At 51.4% G+C, this 16,001-nt stretch overlaps 1 protein-coding gene across 1 annotated transcript in view; it reads left to right on the top strand.

The window, feature by feature from the left end:
- The window catches only part of SLC5A1 (solute carrier family 5 member 1), a 33,480-nt gene extending 28,523 nt beyond the window's left edge, over positions 1-4,957 (top strand). Inside the window, exon 15 of the mRNA XM_081338839.1 lies at positions 4,149-4,957. Coding sequence (XP_081194965.1) covers positions 4,149-4,360 — 212 coding nt within the window. The 3' untranslated portion in view covers positions 4,361-4,957. The remainder of the gene's footprint in view (positions 1-4,148) is intronic.
- The last annotated feature ends 11,044 nt before the right edge of the window (positions 4,958-16,001 follow it).

The following is a 16,001-nucleotide window of genomic DNA, read 5'->3' as shown; positions in this document are numbered from 1 at the left end:
TGCTGATGATGGCTTGGAGGCTTCGCAGAGCCCCCAGCCAGGGCCCTCTTCTCAGCTGCGCGAGCCTGACAGTGCGGATGATGATGACCCACAGCTGGCCCTGTTCAAGGACGCCCGACGCAGGAGGCAGTCAAGCAGGAACAAGCAGAGAAAGGCTGTGGGACTCCTCGGAAGGAGGCACAGGGAGGCCACGCCCTGAACTCTAATAAAGGGAGTGTTTGGGGAAGGGCTGGTTGCTGAAAGCAACCGCTCCGTTTGAGGATCAAAGTTCCGGTATTTTGTTTCTTGTTCTGTTGTTTTGCTTGTGAATTAAACTTGGCAGACGCCTTCCAGCCTCAGTTGTTTTCCAGTCTCTACCGTTTGTACAGGGGTTGCCTTTCTGCAAGGCCGGTAGTAGGCTGGTACAGAACACATTGTAACTTTGAACCATTGGTAAACAAAGGGTTGTTTACCCATAACTGCCTTGGTGGAGCAGTGGGCTAATGCCTCCTTAAGTAACACCAGCTGCCTGCAATTAGTGCAGGTTCGAGTCCCACCAGGCTCAAGGTTGACTCAGCCTTCCATCCTTCCCAGGTAGGTAAAATGAGGACCCAGATTGTTGGGGGCAATTAAGCTGACTTTGTAATAATGCCGCTTGGGGGTGTGTGTGTGAAAGCCCTAATAAGCAGGCATATACATAGAATGAAGGCTACTGCTAAGTTTGTAAGCTGCCCTGAGTCTTCGGAGAAGGGCGGGATATAAATGGAATAAAAATAAAAAAAATAAAATAAAAATAAATAGCTCAAGAGTTGTCAGGATGGTGGCCTTGATGGGCGTAGGTGAGATCCGTTAACAAAGCAGTGAATGAGAGGGGAATCCAAAAGACCCCCACAGGCAGAAAGTTCACAGAAGAGGCTCTGACAAGCATCTCCCTAAGTCACATGGGTAGAATAATAATAATAATAAACCTTTATTGTCAAAGTACAACATGTGTACATTGAGATTAGCTGAGCCTCCCCCCCCCCCCGTGCTCTCTCCCCCCAACACACAGTGACAACAAACGGAGAGGAGGAGCAAGAGTGCAATCTGACTTGCAAGGTTCTTACATAGGAGGTGAATCTTCTAAAGAAAATGTATTAAAGAACGTTACAACTAGAAGTAAGAGGAAATGGACAGTAGTGAGCTGTCTTTCACTGGATGTGTTCAGTTAAGGCTAGAGCATTATCAGTGATATTTCACAGAGAGAAGGAAATATTCTGGCTGATCTAAATGGATCAATAAAATCCTGGAGTTGGAAGGGAGATCTTGTCCAGCCTGTCCAGGACAGGAATCCTTAGACCATCCCAGACAAATGGCTGCCAACCTTTGCTTGAAAAACTCCAGTGATGGAAACTTCCTGATTTCGGGAGACTGTTTAGTGGATCTTCTGGCCAGGAAATTCCTGCTTATTTCACATTTGGATCCTTCTCTGTAAAGCTTCCGCCCGTTGGTTTTTCTCCTACCCTTAAGAGCCGTGAAGGATAAATCCAGACCCTCTTTCTTGTGGTGGTCCTTCAATTATTAGAAGATCTCCCCTTAGCCTTTTTTTCTTTAGGCTAAACATACCCAGTTCTGTAACTGGTCTTCATAGTTTTAATCCCTAAACCCAAACTTCATTTTCTTTGTTCTTTGAACTCCTTCCAATTCTGCAGTCCCCTTCTTTTACTGTGGTGAGCAAAACTGGACACGGTATGCTAGGTATATTTGAGCAGTGCAGGGTAACAATCACTTCAGTGATCTCAATGTTCTATCTCTATTCAAGCAGCCCAAGATTGTATAGCTAGTTTTACAGCTGCAACACTCTGTTGGCTCATGCCAGGATATTCAGACCCTTTTCACCACGTCAAGGGCCACATCTTGACCCTGTGCACCTGCTGGTTCCATCTAAGGTCAGAACTTTATATTTCTCTATTTAAAAAGGCTAACAATAACTAGAAATTAAGTAGTTCCAGCTTCTCCCTGTTGCTTGTCATAATTTCCCCCTATTTTCCTAGCAGTGGTTAAAAATGATCCTTATTCTTTGATATTCTACTCTTGTAATATCCCTCTTTTCATTTTTTAAAATTTGTCCTTTTTGTTTCTTCTTGATAGAGAACTATTTATGCACCCTTGGTGGCTTCATCAGGACACTCCCATGTTTAACTTTTTTCTTTAGTATTGTTTGCATTGGGCCTTAATAATAATAATCAGAATAGAGCTGAAAGGGACCTTGGAGGTCTTCTAGTCCAGCCCCTTGCTCAAGCGGGAGACCCTGTACCATTTCACACAAGTGTCTGTCCAGCCTCTTCTTAAAAACCTCCAGCGATGGAGCGCCCACAACGTCTGGAGGCAAAGCTGTTCCCCTGGTTAATTGTCCTCATTGTCAGGAAGTTTCTCCTTAATTCCAGGTTGTTTCTCTCCTTGATCAGTTTCCAACCGTTGTTTCTTGTCTTTCCTTCTGGTGCTTTGGAAAATAAATTGACCCCCTCCTCTTTGTGGAGAAAGATTCTCCTTTTTGAGAGTGTCCCAACCTTCTGGAGGATTCCTTTAGGATCCTTCCTACTTTTTCCCTTAGTTGCTCAAATCAGATCTCCTGAAATGTAGAATAGTAACCAGACAACTTTGGGGTTTGTTTGCCTACAGGGTGAATTCCAGGAAGTCGCGGTCATTCACTCTCACCATTCTCGCCTTCCTACTCCACCATTTGTTCCCTGTTAGTAAGCATGAAGCCCAACATGGCTAGTTCTCTGGTCTTTGGGTGTCGAAGTCCTCTACAGCAGAGGCCCCCAACCTTTTGGGCATCACCAGGGACCTGTTCCATGGAGAGAGGCTTTTCCATGGACCGGAGGGTGCGTGCTTTTGTGTGCTGCCTGCATCTCGCGGATGCAGCTTTGCTTGTTTGTGCGGACTGGTTGCTGGCATGCTGCGGCCCAGTACTGGTCCACGGACTAGGGGTTGGGGACCCCTGCTCTACAGTCTACAAGACACAGTGAGAACCTGTAGAATCTCCCACTTGCCGCTTCAGTTGATTCCCAGTCGATGATCAAGTAGTTGAAGTCCCCCCTGGCACAGTGATATGTTTCCTGGACACTCAAAGATCTAATCTGCAAAGATTTCAGCCACACTTCCTGCTTGGTTGGTGGTCTGCAAAGCATTGCCACACCTGCATCATTTTTTGTTTTGCTTTTTTCTTTCATTTCCACTCAGACACTTTCGGCAAGATTTTCACCCTTGAAGTCCTGAATTCCTTTAAAGGTGTTGAAATTCTTCATATATGACACCTTTTCCCCCTCCCCTTTTTTCTTGTCAAGAAATTATATCTTGATATAATTTTATATTACAATCACATGATATATTCCACCAACTTTTAGAAATAATAAAAATAATGCCACCTTTCCTCCCTGTACTAAGTCTTTTGTGTTCTCCCTGTTTGTTCCTCATTCTCTGAGCACTGATGTACAAAAAGCATCTGACTCTCAGCACTGGCCTCCTTAGCTTTGCCTCCTGCATCTCCTGATATATTCTGGGCACCCCTCCTTCTTACCACTTCCTCTCTTGATCTCAAGGCCTCTTACCTTTGGACAGAAACTTTGGCTGCCTTCTGATTTCTTTCCCACTCCAGGTTTAGTTTAAAGTCTGCCACATGGCCTCAGTAAAATAAAATGTACTTGTTCTTGCCAGTCTTTGGGAGGTGCAATGTATCTCTTGGCTTGCCCTACCTATAGAGGGCACAGTTGTGGTCCAGGAATGCAAAGTTTTCTTGGGTGCTCTGTCCCTGAGCCAACAGTTCACCCCCCCCAAAAAAAACCCCCTCCATTCCTTCTTCGGGCCAAATCCTTTAATTGGAGGCATGGATGAAAACCCCACCTCTGCTCGAAACTCTTTTGCCTTTCTGCCTAACTCCTCGTGGTCCTTTGAGATTCTTTCCAGTCTCTTTTTGGCAGTGTTATTTGTCTCAACATGAAACAGAATGAATAATGGTCACTAGATTTGATAATGGGACCATTTCAGCTCTATGGTACTAGACATATTGGGACATATAAGCAAAATGTATGAGAATAGGGTGGTGGCACCTTAGGAGGATGTTCTGGGCACGAAAGGGTCAGTTTGGCTGCTTCATCTAATGCCCAGCAATGGTGTTGTCCTTGCAGCCCCAGAGAAAGAGACCAACTGTTGCAAGAAAGCCTACAACTGGTTCTGCGGCCTGGAGCAGACGGGCCCCAAGCTGAGCAAGGAAGAGGAGGAAGCCCTGCAGCACAAGCTGATGGACACCACAGAGGAGCCATTCTGGAGGCGCGTGGTCAACATCAATGCCATCATCCTGCTGTCGGTGGCTGTCTTTTGCCACGGATTTTTTGCATAGGTCAAACGTTTTATTTGAGAATGAAGTTCTTGATTGCTAAATTGCACTGTGACATCATAATCTGTAAATTGCACCTTATTCAACTTGAAACTTATTTGTCAGGAGAATCATTTAACTCATCAAGTTAACTGAAAATACAACCGGCTGTGAATGCCGTTGATTGGGAGGGGCCATGGGGGTCTGCAGACTCTCCTCAAAGGGGACAGTCCTCACTGTTTTTGTCCCTGTTTTTGGATTGTGTTACCAAAGTGTGTGTGTGTGTGTGTGTGTGTCAGAAATTCAGATTTCCAGTTGTTTCCCCCCGGTTTTTTTAAGTGTATGATTTGCACGGGAAAAGTTCAGCTGCCTCAGTTGGCTGACTTTCATATTGTTTTGGAGGCAAACTCTTCTCATCTTCTCATCTTGCCCTTTATTTAATGGTCATGCAGAACTGTTTCTACCTGTATTAACTTTGGAACTGGAAGTATTTGAATTGAATTGTTAATATCTAGTTCAGCTAGAATCAGCTTGAAGTGGTTTGAAGGTGGTTTGAAAAATTTTCCCTGGGACCACATATGCTGATGTTGTTATCATCCTTTGTAAATTGGATTTACTGTATGACTGTAAAATACATATATATTTTTAAAAATGACTGTGTCTTCTTGAAAAAAACACCAAAATGAAGCAAAACTCTTGCCTTGCCCGCTGACACTGAGGTATCTATTGCAAGACTGCACACCAGGTCATCCCTATCTCTTTCTGCCAGAGGCCGTTTCAGTAACTGGGGAAAAAGCAGAGACGGTGATGCAAAAGGGGGATAATTATCAGGATCTGGTTAGAATAGATGGAATAGATAACCTTTATTGTCATTTTTTTTTTACTGTGGGCACATTGGCACCCATTAAAAATGAAATTTTTGTTGCTTGCTCTCAAAAGTGTACATATACATAACTCACACTTAATATGCTATATACAACATATGTATAAACCTACACCCTTACATTTAACTAACATATAAATATTAATCACTGTCCATCTTGAATACACAGCAGAAAGAGGAAACTATGGTTGATGCCAAGATTGCCTTGAAGAAAACAGCTTTCGACTTAGGAGCCGGCTGGGTGTAGGGGGGTGTCTGGGATCAAGAGCCTTCTCAACTGCAGCCTAACCTCAACCTTCTGAGACTCTTCCCAATAGAAAGAGTTGGACCCACAAGCAAGAGCTGGTAGGGCATGTCTAAGCAGCTGCCTTTGCAGGACCACGGAGAGCTCCCAGTGTAGATCACTACAGAGGCCCAGCACTTCTCTGTCTGAATCTCCTTGAATGAGCCAATAGGTGAGAATATTTGGAATTAAGCTAAGGGTTGAAATGAGGGTCCTTGGTGCTCTCCGAGGTTGGTGGTTTTGTGGCACACATTTCATGACCCAACTTTAGCAGTGCTGAATTGGGTAATGAAACATCTTTAAGAAAACCACCAAGCCCAAAAGACTTTGCAGTTCCATTCACCAGTCGGTTCTCTCAGGGTCCAGAGTCAGCCAGGAGCCTTCAGAGGCCCATAAACAGAAGGGACCCCTGGACTGAGATAGAGCCATCATGGTAAGCAGCCGCTGACAGCTTTTCTGTGCCTTCGGTCCACTTTAGAAAGCTGTTCATTTAATTTGTTCACTGCAGGTGCTCTAGGGAAGATACTGTTGTACCTGTGAGGAGCAACAGCTGGCAGCCCCTTTCAGGCTGAAGATGCCCTTGTGTGTCATGGCTCCCCTCAGAAAGAGCCTTTAATGTGTGTGTGTGTGTGTGTGTGTGTGTGTGTGTGTGTGTGTGTGTGTGTACATAATGGTACTTATTTATTTTCAGTCCCTTGGAAATGATGCCAACATGCAGTTTGTTTTCTCCAGTGGGGTCTGCCATTTGCCGTAACGAAAGGGAGGCTGGAGGTACGGACCTCCCCGGAGAGACTCGGAGGCCTCCCCTTTGGGCTGTGCTGATCTTGCTCCAAAGAACTCAGCCTGCAGGAGGGACCCCCTTCCCCGAGCCAAGCTCCCAAAATGTAAGGAAGAGGCCCATGGAAACCTTTTCACTTGCTGCCCCCTCGGAGTCCCCCTGCTCAGAAATTGCCCCCACCGACCTCCCAGCAGCAGGAGAATGCCTGGTCCAGGGAGACTGAAGGCCAAGCTCTGGGCGAGACCTGCCCCTGCTGTGCTCCGGGGTGCCCCTGCGCCAAGAGCCCTGGTGGGCTTGCCCCCCGGAGCCTTTGGTCCTGCCTCCACAGATTGCCAGTACGCCTCGTGCACCGAGTTTCCTTGCCAAAGGACGGGAGCCTCGCTCTTGAGGCTGCTCAATGCCAGCTGTGCTAATGGCAGCGTGACGTGGGCTGCTGCAGGGGCAAAAAGAGAGGCAGGGTCGCAGCACAGGCTGCCGGGTGTCACTGCAGGCCCAGCAGGGCTTGGGCAGCTGCAGGCAGAGGCAGGATGAGCCCCTTTTAAGAACCTTCCATTTAATTGCCGGGACGAAGGTGTCAGGTGCCGACAGATTAATTGCTGCATTTTCCTCTTGACAAGACAAACTCCCCCCCTCCCCCACCGCCAACTCACCTCCCGGGTTTCTGGGTGACTAAGTTGTTTGCTGTTCAAAGCCCTAGATAAACCCAGCTGAAAAATTACAGTTGCTTCAAATTTGTTATTTCCAGTCTTCTGTCGGAGGAAAACGTGGAAGTTAGACCAGAATGCCAACTTGGCCAGAGAGACCAATAAGGGGATTAGTGTTGGGGGCAGCCCCCTTCAGAAGGAAGGCTCCCACTTGGACACCCCTGCAGAGCCTGAAGTGAAATCAGGAGGGACCCCACCATGGCCGCCCCTCTTCTCCAGGGAGAGGCTGATGGAGCCCTACGGGTGGGGAGCAGAGATCAACCCTGTGGCAGACCCCAACCCTCCTAGGACAAACTCCCTGGGAAAGACCCGGGCCGCCCCATGAGCTCACTCTGGGCCCTCCCAGACAGCATTTGGAAGGCCAAGAATTCCCGGGGAACCATTTTAATTGTCCCAGACTTGTTCATGGGGAAAGGATCCAGGAAGGCCAGGAGATCAGAAAGCGGGCCGCAGAGGGAAGCAGGCAGGAGCGAAGCCCACCAGGCACTGGCTACTGAAGGACGGGTGGGCACAGTGGAAGGAGACTCCGGGGCCCTTTTCATCCGTGGTCTTGGGCAGGTTCGCATCTTTATCAACTACACCACAAGTGGCTGGGATCACACAATGTTCCAGCATCAAGGACAATTTACAAATTGCAACAAATGGTGAGCAGCAGCAGCATTTGCTGGGGGGGAGGAGGAGGAAGGCAAGATGGAGGAGGTGGGTTGGAAAGTGCCGGCCTTCCTTTGCAATGCCATATCTGCCTCCCCCCCAGTTCTTTAGAGCCCCCTCTCCCAATAACTGGGCTCTGTGGCATGTTAAACCAGTTGCCGTGATAGTTGTTGCTGTTGAATTCATTGCCTACTCCCAGAATTCTGGAAGTTCACAAGTCTTAAAGTTGCCAGTGTTGAGGACCCCTCGTGAGAGGGGAGAAAGAGGTCCCAAGTCCTCCTCCCCCAGGGCTGCAAGACAAGAGGAGGGGGCCTTCACTCTTCAGCCCCTCCTGGCAGGTTCCTGTCAGCTGCAGCTGCAAAATAGATTGTGGGCCTCCTCCGGAATGCCCCTCCCTCTGCTGAAATTGTGAAGGTGGGTCTTGGAAGAAGCTGTTGTGATTCAGGGTCAGCCTGTGGGTTCGGCAGTTGAGTCGGATGACTCAGATGAGGGGGAGGAGGGGGGTGTTGAAGAAGAACTTGCTGATGATGGCTTGGAGGCTCTGCAGAGCCCCCAGCCAGGCCCCTCTTACTTGGTGGAGACCCAGCTGCGTGAGCTCGACAGTGTGGACGAAGATGACCCACAGCTGGCCCTGTTCAAGGACGCCCGACGCAGGAGGCAGTCAAGTAGGAGCAAGCAGAGAAAGGCTGTGGGACTTTTCGGAAGGAGGCAAAGAGAGGCCACGCCCTGAACTCTAATAAAGGGAGTGTTTGGGGGAGGGCTGGTTTGCTGAAAGCAACCGCTCCGATAGAGGATCAAAGCTCTGGTATCTTGTTTCATGTTTTGTTTGTTTGTTTAATAAATTTGGCAGTCGTTTTCCAGCCTCTGCCGTTTGTACAGGGGTTGCCTTTCTGCAAGCTGGTAGCAGGCTGGTACAGAACAGTTTGCTTTCAGCCTCCCACCCCTTACTAATATTATGGAGCAGCTACGTGCTGAGAATGCCCAGCTCACCCAGCAACTCACTTTGCTGGCAGCTCAGGTGGCTCAACTGCAAGCACAGGTTCATGCTGCACCCCCACCCAGGAGAAAATGCCAAGTTGCAATGCCGGATAAATTTACAGGTACTCCAGAACTGTTTCCTGCTTTCCTGGGACAATGCCAGCTCTTTATCAGCGTGAGAGCAGCTGATTTCCCCACTGACCGGGATAAGGTGGGGTTTGTGTTAAGCCTTCTTTCGGGTGATGCAGCTCGTTGGGGCACGCCTCTGCTGGCTCAACCTAGCCCATTGTTGGACAACTTTGTGGGGTTTTGTGACCATATGCGTCAGATGTACGAGGACCCTATTAAGACGCAGACTGCCACTCGACGTCTGAAAGCTCTGAGGCAGGGTCAATACAGGGCTATATCAGCGATTTCCGGCTGCTTAGCCAGGATTCCGCCTGGAATGAGGCTGCGCTCGTGGATGCCTTCCAGGATGGATTGTCGGAGGAGATGTTGGATGAGCTGGCCCGTGTGGATATTCCCTCAGACCTGAATGGGCTGATCCATCTCTGCCTGCGGATCGATGCTCGGTTGCAGCAGCGAAGGAGTCGCCGTGCCACCCCACAGACCCCTGCCGCCCCTGTTGTGCGTGAGCCCCCAGTTCAAAGGGAGGAGCCAATGGAGCTGGGTGCCGCCAGGTCTCGTCTATCGGTGACTGAAATGAACAGACGACGATCGGGGGGGTTGTGTTTTTACTGTGGGGACCCTGGACATTTGGCTGCTTTTTGCCCAAAGAAGCGACAGCGGGCATCAGTGACCGAGCCTGCCCCGAGAAAGTCCCCTACTTTTCTGTCGGGAAACGCCCCGAGCCCGATCTAGACGGTGTGATAGATCGGGCGTCCCACAACAACACTGAGCGACGTCTTTCCGATGCTGCCTGTGGACCTCCACGGCATTTGATTTTGGAGGCACGTCTGATCCTTCCTGGCAAGCCAGAGGGGATTCCAGTCCATGCCTTAATTGACTCTGGGGCCACCACAAATTTTATGGACTCAGCATTTGTGGCCAAATGGGCTGTTCCCCAGTGCCCGGTGGATCCGCCCATGTTAGTGGAGACTATCGATGGTCGAGTGCTCCTGTCTGGGCCTATTACGGCTGCCACGCAACCATTATGTATGGCCATCAGTTCCCATGTGGAGGCCATCCAGTTCTATATCACCTCAGATCTGCACTTCCCCGTGGTCTTGGGACTGGCGTGGCTCCGGGCGCATGACCCACAGATCTATTGGTCACAGAACTTGGTCACCTTCCCAAGCTTGCAGTGCGTGGACCACTCCCGCCATATCTGTGCCGGCCAGGTGGAGGGTTCCCCAGGGGTTTCCTTGCCTCCCGAACTGTCCGACTTTGCTGATGTGTTCAGCGAGTCAGAGGCGGATCAATTACCCCCGCACAGGCCCTATGACTGCCCCATTGATTTAGTCCCTGATGCGCCTCTCCCAGTGGGGCGTTTGTACTCCATGTCGGAGCCCGAGTTGGCTGCATTGCGGGACTTTCTGGAGAAGAATTTGGCTCGCGGTTTCATCCGGCCCTCGTCCTCGCCAGTGTCTGCACCCGTGCTCTTCGTTAAAAAGAAGTCGGGCGAATTACGGCTTTGCTGCGACTACCGGAAACTCAACGCCATCACGGTGCGCAACCGTTACCCGCTGCCCCTCATCCCCGAGCTCTTGGACCGACTCCGGGAGGCTAAGATCTTCACGAAACTGGACCTGCGTGGAGCTTACAACCTCGTCAGGGTTCGGCCGGGTGATGAGTGGAAGACGGCGTTTGGTACTCGCTATGGACATTTCGAGTACACGGTGATGCCGTTTGGCCTGACCAACGCCCCCGCTGTGTTTCAGCATTTCATGAATGACATTTTCCGGGATTTGTTGGACCAGTTTGTCGTGATCTACTTGGACGACATCCTGATCTACTCCCCGTCGCGTGAGGTGCACCATCAGCATCTCCGTCAGGTCCTGCAGCGACTCCGAGAACATCGGCTGTTTGCCAAGTTGGAGAAGTGCCAGTTCTACCGGGTGACCATCGATTTCCTGGGTCACCGCATTTCTCCTGAGGGCATCGCCATGGAGCCGAGTAAGGTTGAGTCTTTGCAGAGTTGGCAACCCCTGCGTCGCGTGAAGGATGTTCAGCGACTTCTTGGATTTGCCAACTATTACCGAACTTTCATCTCTGGGTTTGCTGCCTTGACAGCCCCCCTCACCCGGCTCCTGCAGAAGAAGACTCGGTTCCAGTGGAACGCACCAGAACAACAGGCTTTCCAGTCTTTGAAGGAAGCCTTCATGAAGGAGCCCATCTTGAAGCATCCTGACCCGCAACGGCCGTTTGTCGTGGAGGCGGACGCCTCCGACATTGCCATTGGGGCAGTGTTACTCCAGGCAACGACGCCCAGCGGTACCCTTTTCCCTTGCGCGTATCATTCACGAAAACTGAACCCTTCGGAGCGCAATTATACGATCTGGGAGAAGGAGCTGCTGGCCATCAAAGCGGCGTTCGAGGCCTGGAGGCATCATCTGGAGGGAGCGCGGCATCAAATCGAGGTCCGGACGGACCATAAGAATCTGGAAAGCCTGCAGACCGCTCGGAATTTGAACCAACGCCAGATCCGGTGGTCTCTTTTCTTTGCGAGGTTTGACTTCCGGGTTCGGTACATACCAAGCGGGCACAATCAAAGAGCGGATGCTCTGTCCAGGAAGCCCGAATATACCCGAGTGGAAGACAAGCTTCTGCCCAGGACAGTGATCCCCGTCGAGTCTTTTGCTGCGGTACGGGAGCCGGTTGATATACGGGCTCGGATCCGGGAGACACAGCAGCAGGAGGTGTGGATGGCTCAGCGGAAGGAGGAGGTGGGGCCAGATTCTCCTTGGACGGTCATGGATGGACTCTTGTATTATCGTGACCGGCTCTATGTTCCGGGAGGGCCACTCAGGGGACTCATCCTCAGCCAGTGTCACGATAACCCGGCAGCGGGGCATTTTGGCCTGTTCAAGACCCTGAACCTGGTCTCCCGTACCTTCTGGTGGCCCCGAGTCCGACACGACGTCCAGTCCTATGTCACCTCCTGCATCCCATGCAGGCAGGCCAAGTCAGCGACAGGGGCCCCGCCTGGATTACTGCAGCCCTTGCCAACACCCAAAAGACCCTGGGGGGCTGTGTCCATGGACTTTCTGACGGATTTACCCCCATCCTCTGGTTTCACGACAGTGTATGTGGTGGTGGACATGCTGACCAAGATGGCGCACTTCATCCCCTGTCGCGGCTTACCGTCAGCCCGCGCCACTAGTCGTATGTTCATTCAGCAGGTGTATCGGCTGCACGGCCTCCCTGATAGAGTCGTCTCCGATAGGGGGGCCCAGTTTACAGCCCGCTTCTGGCAGGAGTTGATGCATGCGTTGGATATCAAGATTTGCCTCTCGTCCGCGCATCATCCTCAAACTGACGGGGGAACCGAGAAGGTCATCGGTATCCTGGAACAATATCTGCGCTGCTACGTCAATCTGCAGCAGAACAATTGGGTGGACTATCTGGCCATAACTGAGTTTGCATTTAACAATTCGCAGCACACCTCCACACAGATGACACCGTTCTTGGCCAATGTGGGTTATCACCCCCGGTTTTTCCCCCTTTCTCCCGTGGACTCACCAGAGCCGGCAGCGAACGACTTCATGGCAGAGTTACAGGCGATCCATCGATTGGTGCGACGTCAGTTGGAGAAGGCCAAGGCCGATTACAAAAGGTTTCCTGATCGGTCAAGACGGGATACGCCTCCACTATCGGTGGGGGATCGGGTCTGGCTGTCCACCAGGAACCTACCGTCAACACGGCCGGTGAGAAAGTTAGATCACCGATATTTAGGACCGTTCCCAGTCGAGGCTGTCATCAATCCGGTCGCCTATCGCTTAACTCTGCCACGTTCCCTGCGCGTTCACCCAGTCTTTCATCGGTCTCTGTTGGTCCCCGAGCAACCGGCTTGTCCACTCCACCGGGCGGAACCTCCCCCATCAGGACCTCGTGATGGAGGCAGCACCCCCGAGTACGAGGTCGCCAGCATCAGGGATTCCCGTTGGCTGAAAGGTCGTTTCCAGTACCTGATCGAGTGGAAAGGTTACGGACCAGAGGACTTCACCTGGGAAGACGCGACCGCCGTTCATGCCCCTGCGTTGGTGACTGCTTTTCATGAACAATTCCCATCCCGACCGCATCCGGATCGGCAGCCCCGGGGGAAGGGCCCTGCGGTGCGGGATAGTGTTGTGATTCAGGGTCAGCCTGTGGGTTCGGCAGTTGAGTCGGATGACTCGGATGACTCAGATGAGGGGGAGGAGGGGGGTGTTGAAGAAGAACTTGCTGATGATGGCTTGGAGGCTCTGCAGAGCCCCCAGCCAGGCCCCTCTTACTTGGTGGAGACCCAGCTGCGTGAGCTCGACAGTGTGGACGAAGATGACCCACAGCTGGCCCTGTTCAAGGACGCCCGACGCAGGAGGCAGTCAAGTAGGAGCAAGCAGAGAAAGGCTGTGGGACTTCTCGGAAGGAGGCAAAGAGAGGCCACGCCCTGAACTCTAATAAAGGGAGTGTTTGGGGGAGGGCTGGTTTGCTGAAAGCAACCGCTCCGATAGAGGATCAAAGCTCCGGTATCTTGTTTCATGTTTTGTTTGTTTGTTTAATAAATTTGGCAGTCGTTTTCCAGCCTCTGCCGTTTGTACAGGGGTTGCCTTTCTGCAAGGCCGGTAGCAGGCTGGTACAGAACAGAAGCATCTAAGTTTCTGCAGCCTGCATGCAGCACTTGTGGCTCTCCATGACCTGCAAAGTGAAATCTAAGTTCATGACAATGATCGTTGTCAGGTGTTAGTGAACACTAGCGTATTACCCAAAATGTTGTGATGTGACAGTACATAAATGTCTATAAACAGTATATAAATGCTTATACACAGTTTGGCAGCATCCTTGTGCAGGGTAAATGAACGGAGTGGGAACTGCATTTCAGGTTGAAACATGAAAAACTAAACCAGCTCTCTCTGATGAGCACAGACTGAAGTTGAGCTAAGCTGTTGACTAATGATATTTAATTGTTACAATATAGGCTACAGACAGGGACCGGTCAGCAGTCCAGGTAAACTTCTTGTCACTGTGATCTCAGCTAATCGCTAATCTTCAGGTTCAGCCCTGATCTGCATGCATTCAGTTCTTCTGTCTGTCCCAGATGGGACCCTGGCAAGTCTTCACTGTGATGCCTGTCAGTCTGTCAGTACTTCTGATCCTGTAGACTTCTTGGCCTGATTGTTGCTGCTCTTCTAAGGTGTGGTGGTCGCATGCTATCATGGGTGCCGGAGCTCCCTCCCGAGCCCAAGGCCGGAGCAGAGGGAGGACTTGCAAAAGGACCTGCTCTAAGCTGCACTGCAATAATTGTTGTGCAGCTGTTAAGATTGGCTTATCAAGGTAACAAGCAGGAGTGTCTGGTGGGGGGGTTGGTTAAAAAGAAAAAGTGGAGGTCACAGGCACAGTGATGTGCCCAAATCCCACCTGATTTGTATGTGCAAGGCAGATAAAATGGAAACGCAGATAAAAGCCAGAGGGATCTTTCAACACACCATCGGCGGGTGTCTGTTTGGATCCCTACAGACTTTTGTGCCAGCCAGTTAGGATTTTTCCCCACTTCGGTCGTACCAAATTCAGCCAAGATGTCCAAAATCCTTGATTGTTGCATGGATGAGATTTGTTGAACATTTTTCAAATCCTTCCTCTTTAAATGGGAAAAAAACCCAGTTATTCCAGGCCAATGAACTGATTGATGGCAGAGTTCAGCATTTGCAACTTTAAGGGTGAAAGAGGACGCAGGCTTTATTGAAACCAAGGAGCAGATCTTCCATCTTTAGTCTTACCTATATCCCTCGCAGACAGCTGGTCACATCCTGCCATTCCCCTCACCATCCAGTCAGAGCTGAAGAAGCTTCTAGCATCAGAAGCGAAACGTCTTCAAGAAAAGCCAGAAAGTCCAGTTGCCTCTTGAGAAAAGCAGCTTTGGGAGACCCGGGACCTGGAGGAGGGAGCATCTCCACAGAGATCCGGTCCAGTTCCTTGTTAAACTGAGAGGTTAAGACTGACGTGTGAACGCAGCCATCGGAGTTCCGAGTGGAACCCTAGCTGGGTTTTATGATCCTTTTAAAGTATTTATTTGAAAAGCCAGGATAAAAACGTGTACAGATAATCCTTGATTTGCTACCACCGGTACAACTGAGCCCTCCACGTCTGTTTTTAACCGAGACAGTTAGAAGGAGGGGCGGGGGGGGAGCCTGGCAGGGCGGGAGACCGGAGCCTCGCCTCGCGGAGGGTGGGAGGGGTTCCGCGCTCGTCAGCACGCGCCCCACCTGCGCGTGAAAGGCGGAGGGAGCCCTAGCAGCCTGGTGCAGGGCGAGTGGATCCCCTCTGCTTCCTCCTTCTCCTCCTCCTCCCCCTCCCCCCCGGGGGAGCCTCTGCCTCTCGGCCCGGCAGCAGCCTCCCTGGAGCAGCCGAGGGGAGATCGCGCCAAGCCTGCGGGCGGCAGCCGCGACGGGCCGGCATGGAGGCGGCCGGCCGAGACTCTCCATGCCCGCCTCTGCGCGCCCCGCTTTGGCCGCGGCTCTGCTGCCCGCTGCTCCCGCGGCCGCGCAGCGCCACCTCAACCCGCGCAGGTAGGAGACCTGACGGGCACCCCGCATTCAAGGCCGGCCCTGGAAGCGAGGAGGACCGGGCGAAGCCGCGGGGAAGAACGGCCGGCCTGGCTCTCGTCCTCCCCGCGGTGCAGGAGCTACAGGTATGATGCTCCTGAAGGAGGAGGCTCCGTTAGCGCCGGCAGAATTGCTGCCCTGATTTCTTCGCAGCTGGGTTCGTGGCGGAACCGGTGGAGCGAGGCTGCCTTTCCAAAGCCCGTTCTCACGACCCGTTGCGAGCCGACTGCATGCCGGGCCAGCGTGTTGTGGGAATGCAGCCTGCGAGAAACGGGTGTTATAAATCGGGATTCGGTTAACCCTGTAGGAGTGCTCTGTGTGTGAATGCAGCGCTGTTTAGGGGAACGGTAGTTTGGATTGCTCAGAATCTTGCATCTCAGTTTACGGAAGAAGCCATCTGCCTTTTGTGGGGGTGGCTGCGTGGGCTGGGGAGTCCGCATCACAACCAAAACAGCTCAAGAAACTATCATTACGGCATATAAGGCTGCCTGAATCCAGATGTAGTTCAGAACTCAAGGAGTCTGCAGCCCTATTTTTCAAGCAAGATCTAGTTGCAGTGAGTCCCATGGGCTCAGGATGTTTTGTATGGCCTGGGTGTTTGCTAGTTCTGAATTCCCACATTGACAGCCCACATCTTTTCCCTCAGTG

The sequence above is a fragment of the Vipera berus genome (genome assembly GCF_964194415.1).
Source record: "Vipera berus genome assembly, chromosome: 14".
NCBI lineage: Eukaryota > Metazoa > Chordata > Lepidosauria > Squamata > Viperidae > Vipera > Vipera berus.
The sequence above is the reverse complement of the archived record's forward strand: the minus strand, read 5'-3'. Positions and strand labels throughout refer to the sequence as shown.